This window comes from Branchiostoma floridae, chromosome 8 (assembly GCF_000003815.2).
Source record: "Branchiostoma floridae strain S238N-H82 chromosome 8, Bfl_VNyyK, whole genome shotgun sequence".
NCBI classification, from domain to species: domain Eukaryota; kingdom Metazoa; phylum Chordata; class Leptocardii; order Amphioxiformes; family Branchiostomatidae; genus Branchiostoma; species Branchiostoma floridae.
Window position 1 is genome coordinate 20,554,787 of NC_049986.1, and position 5,495 is coordinate 20,560,281.

At 42.8% G+C, this 5,495-nt stretch overlaps 1 protein-coding gene across 1 annotated transcript in view; it reads right to left on the reverse strand.

Annotated features, from left to right (window-relative positions):
• The window catches only part of LOC118420601 (zonadhesin-like), an 18,877-nt gene that overhangs the window by 3,288 nt on the left and 10,094 nt on the right, over positions 1 to 5,495 (reverse strand). Inside the window, exons 5-9 of the mRNA XM_035827438.1 lie at positions 3,962 to 4,099; positions 3,580 to 3,722; positions 2,934 to 3,202; positions 2,344 to 2,546; positions 1,084 to 1,357 (exon numbers count right to left, since the gene is read on the reverse strand). Coding sequence (XP_035683331.1) covers positions 1,343 to 1,357; positions 2,344 to 2,546; positions 2,934 to 3,202; positions 3,580 to 3,722; positions 3,962 to 4,099 — 768 coding nt within the window. The 3' untranslated portion in view covers positions 1,084 to 1,342. The remainder of the gene's footprint in view (positions 1 to 1,083; positions 1,358 to 2,343; positions 2,547 to 2,933; positions 3,203 to 3,579; positions 3,723 to 3,961; positions 4,100 to 5,495) is intronic.

Sequence of the window (5,495 nt, forward strand, 5' to 3'; positions counted from 1 at the left end):
ACAAACTGAACTGAACTAGTACATCATCTGGCTGGAAACACTGTTGATACAAAGTAACCTGATACATTGAAGGTGGCAGAAGCCAGTGCAAAAACAGATGATGGTTCTACAGTAAACTTAAAGACCTATCAATCAACCCAAACCCAACGTCACCTGTTTTTACAACCAAGCAGATATTGGGGGGATGCCCCAACCATACAAAAACAGGGTCAACCTACAGTATCAAGTTCAAGCACTAGGAGGCCCAAAATCAAACCTGACCATCAGGACACAAGCAACAACCCATGTACTAAATAGCAGCACGATTGCACGTTGTGTTCCGGAGATACAGCGCACGCGCCGTGCCCGCACAAAAGGTAACCTGGAATGTCAAGTTCAAGCACCAAAGGCGCCAAAATCAAAATTGAGAATTATTCAGCCACCGCCAACACATGTGCCAAATATCATCACGCCCGCACCATCCGTTCAGAAGATATAACTCCGGAAATACCCCTCCCGGACACAAAATTCGACCTGCCGTGTCAAGTTCAAACGCGACAAGGCCCAAAGTCAATCCTAGGCAACAGACAACAGCTCCCCACCCATGCACTAAAAATCGTCGCAATGGCGCGTATCGTTCCGGACACACAGCGCCAAAAGTGCCCAAAAAACACAAAAAATGCCACCTTCAATGTCAAGTTCAAGCACCAGGAGGGCCAAAATCAAACCTGAGTGTCAGGCTACCACCCCCAACCCACGTATCAAAAATCGTCGTGCTCGCACAATCCATTCTCGAGATACAGCGCCCTAAATCCCCAGCTTCCAAAAATTCCCACGCCCGTGAAAACCATACCTGCATACATGCAGGTAACAAGCTGTTTAAAGTTCTGCCTAAGCAAAGGATACCAATACAGCAATTTCATAACAATCATGAAAAGGATAACTGCATTAACCGCATATTACCTGTACAGGTCATGTGTAAATTTTCCCGTATACCGAGAGTATCCATTAACAACTATCACCAACAATTCCTAATTAATCCCTTAAGAAAAGATGTTTAATTACCTCTTTTCTATTGAAGAAAAATTAAAACATGAAATTTACCTGTTTCACAGTGCTCGCCTTCATAGCCATCAACACAATCGCAGGAGTAGTCGTCGTTGATGCCGTTAACGCATGTTCCACCGTTTAAACAGGTCACAAAACAACAGGGTTTCGTGCAGTGGCATCCCCATACTCCATCCACGAGCGCCCAGGTGTAGCCGTCTTCTTCATCGCAGGGCTCTGCTGGATTACAGGTGATCCATGGGAACCCCGGGCCAAAAGGAAATCCGCACTCACACTGTTGTCCGTCTTCTGTTCCTCATTGTTCTCCGATCTAAAAGTGTACAGAACACATCTATGTAAAAGCACCACATTACGGCATGTATAGCGAATAGGGGAGGGTACCGGTACAGAAAATTCAGGTCCATGTCCGGTTTAGGTCCAGAGGATCAGGTCCAGGTCCGGATCTGAACCTGGATCTGTTGAGCATGTCAAAACTTGGGAATAAACGATACTGAAAATAATGGTCCATTTCGCTACAACGAAATCTGTTTCGTGGAGTATTCGAAGATGCTACAAGGTTGACTGCATTTGTATGATTGACTGTAAAAGTTGGGAGAAATTACTATAGACTCTACCCTACTTTGCTCTTGCTATATTCCTCGACCGGTAAGTCTCAAAACGTGAGAAAGTCTGTTTATTTTTAAATAGGTCCAACATCTGGGCCACCGATTTTTTTCAGGTCCGTTTTTTCCGGACCGGTCCAATAAGAAAAACCGGTTTTGTACCGGTACTCACCCCCATAGGGAAGGTTGGACAGTGTGCCCACGCTTTACTTCATTTTTCATCATCATTTGGTGCATTGCCACAAAAAGTCTACGTTTATGTTACTCTCGACCAATCCAGAACTGAATCGGGCTATGATTGAACCATGTACTTTTATTTTGTGACAATTTCGGTGTGCTCTCTTAAGCTAAGGGCACAACCCGTCGTACGTGCAAATACGTGCTGTCTACGTGCCAAAACGTGCGCAATCTTTTGGGATAAAGTAGTAAGTACCGCCTCCGTACGAACTCGTAAGGAATCCGACGGATTTTGGAGCACGCAGACACACACGTGGAACTTAACGTGCAGGCAAAACTTTGTGTGCCATCGGGCTGCGGATTCACCCCCCGTACGTGACAGTTCGGGCGACGCGCCTGCCCTGTACAGCCTGAACGTTTTCAGAAATACGTGATAGACATGGCCATGCAGGTACGGCGGATTGTGCCCTTAGCTTTACAGCACAGATAATATACATTCACGATAAATCGCATTTACCGTGTAGTAGTTCTCATAAACGTCGATGCAACCACATTGCGTTTCCTCTACGCATTCCAACCCACTTTCCAAGTATCCTTCATCGCACTCACATCCCTCTACACAGGGGAGGTCACAGTTGTCCGGGCCGTTGGGGTCCACACATGTCGCGTGACAGGGGCTTACGCATGGAGAGTAGACGCTGTTTGCTGGACAGTCCATAGCTATCGAAGACAAAGCATTCATCCCAGTTATTGGATTCTTGAGAGAGAACTACAACTAATTCTCCGTCTACAAAAGGAAATACAATGTTGTCGTTATCAATAATGAAAAAAATATCGGGATTTGCATGTATTATTTAGTTGGCTCTACGCAACACATGCAAGAGGACGAGTGAGTTTTTTTAGCTTTGTAGAAGTCATGAAAAATGATGTATCAAGCTACTGCTGTCCCGTCCTGCTGTAGTAAGACTGAAATGAATATAATATGTATAAAAATTATAATCTGAAAACCATGCACCATGGAGGTTGCTCTTGTAGCTTCTTGATATATCTGTAGAAACCTCTGAAACACGTAACAGTTAATAGACTGAGTCTGAAAACGGAACTTACGACAAAGGTCTGTCGACCGCCAGATGAAGGGTTCCACATCTACATCCATACAGGCGTCATAATACGTCTCCAGGTCGCAACAAAGCCACTCTCCCTCAGTTGAACACATGTCGAAGACGCAGGCGTCCCGGTAAGGCGTAGGGTCTACATAACCATGGCAATCAGCAAACGGGCCATTCAGATCTGTCAGCACATCACATGGGCCTGCGTACTGCGGGTCACACGGTCCTAGGTTCGGGGGGTCACCGGTCGGAGGATCCCAATCACAACTGAGGTGAACAGAAAATGTCATGTTACAATCATGAAAAACATGTTATAAAAAGAAGGAAATAATGTACGATTTTTTTCTATTTTTTAGAATTTACCTATAACTTTTATTCTTATATTTGTTGTCGTTAATTATCACTACTAGCATTCATATCAAGAACATGGCTATGTGTTATGATCCAAATATGTCAAAGCTTTCTATTATTTTCTTATTAATATCATACATGTATCCTTGAAATCAAACGTTTGTACTTGAAGAAGAACAGAGATTATCATTCATTGGTATAGCAAAGAAACGTCATTTTCAACTTGGAATTATTCAAAAATTGGAATCTTTAGACACAGATCTGTATACACAGTCTGCATACACGTAACATACGGAGCGTCTGTCTGCCAGCTATTCCCAAAGGTGTTCAAGTCCGTGACGGTCCCATCCGGCAACCTGTAGTCATCGGTATTGTCGCCGTTGAAGTTACCACACAGTCCACACAGCCTGTTCTGATAGTTTCGTGGAATCTCCACCTGTAGCAGCGTTATACAAGCGTTATAATTTCTTAGATGCCTACTAGCATATCAAGGCATGGCGTTTTGTGCTGTTGAATTATTTTCATTAATTACAGCACTACATCATGTCAGGGTGGGAAATACACATAATGGTCTGTACGCAGGCCTATGGCTCTCTGTATACAACATATCAGAAGATGAACTACTCCATGTATAACTGGACAACAGGTAAAAATGAAGGACTGCGATGTACTCACTTTAACTTGGTGAAGTCCGTCGTAGAGGATGACCACGCACAAGTCCACCAACTCAACTCGGACATACCGACCGGTGAGTTTGACATCGATCTGGCCACCTGCTAGACTGAGGGGAAGCGTGCGGGTCACGCCGTTCACCTGTTTTAAGGAAAAACAAGTCTGTATGACACAATCCTCTTTGATCGACGTAATTATCGTGTTTACACTGTGGCAAAGTTGTTTACCAAATATCAGACTAATCCATCAAGGCAGCCTTGATTCATAGACACAAGCACATACAAAAACAACTTGTTCAAAGTTGAGCCAAACCTGCCCAAGACGACCACCCGGGGACCGGACAAAAGCGGTCAATAAAGTTCTGAAACAACTACAAACAGAGTTTCTTTCAACGAACTTTCCTCCCATATTACAGTAGACTGCCCCATCGACCTACCATGATCGTGCATCCGTCGTCATCTTTATTTTGAACATAACATTGTTATGGCGGTCAAAATCTGACGCCAACCGGTCGATTTTGGCACAAAGTCGTGCTAGTTATCATCGAAAATCGATGACACCTCAAGGTTGAAAATGACGTTATGGGCTACTCTCCAAGCAGAGGTCGAATCTAGAATACTAGTATATCTCCGCGACTCGAGGAAAAGCGGTCGTAATGGCCAGGTGGTCGCTAAGAAGAGGTGGTCGCTTGGGCAGGTTTGACTGTATAAATGACGCATCTTAGCAAAGAAGGATATTGTACCATTTTCTCATACACTATGTAGATGAGGTCATGATTTGCATGACTTATAATGTTTAACTTTTACTTCCAAAGGTGATAAGAATGAAATCACTTTCCACTGCAGATCTATAGTAATTCGGTATATATATTATGCAAATTAGGTCTAAATTTGTATAATGAATATCAATCGATATTTCTCTATATATAGGTTACATGTCACATGTTTGATTGTCCTATCAAGACATGCAGTGAATTTATAGCCATTTCACATTAATACATAAGCAAATTATTAATTATTGAAACTAGCTCTTGATTCACATGATCCGTATCTTATTACCTTTTTATATCCATGCAGTTGTTTTATTATAAAACTAGGTATTGATTGATGAATAAACGTCACAAAACCCATTTCAACAATAATAGTGATTTGTCATAAAGTTTCATTGGGAAGTCAGCAGGTGGCATACATATAATGAAAATAGAAAGGCAACTTGATCAGCTATAACCAATTTTTAAAGGAGCCCAGAGCGATCTTTAGAGAAATAGAATTGGAAATATTTTGGATGAGACAAAAGGTCCGACATTGACATGTACTTTACCATACTAGCACATTTAGTATCATTATTTCGTACTTTCAGTGTTTAAAAGGACGCACAAACATGCCGCAAACAGACGCCTTTGATTTATTACGTCCCTCAATAAATCAGCACAGGATCGAGCCACTAACAGTTTCCCGTCGGAAACTTTCAGTGATTTTCGAACGCGTGAGGTCACCGAGCGAAATGAATCTGATTCGCCCGTTCGCAAATCGAAACC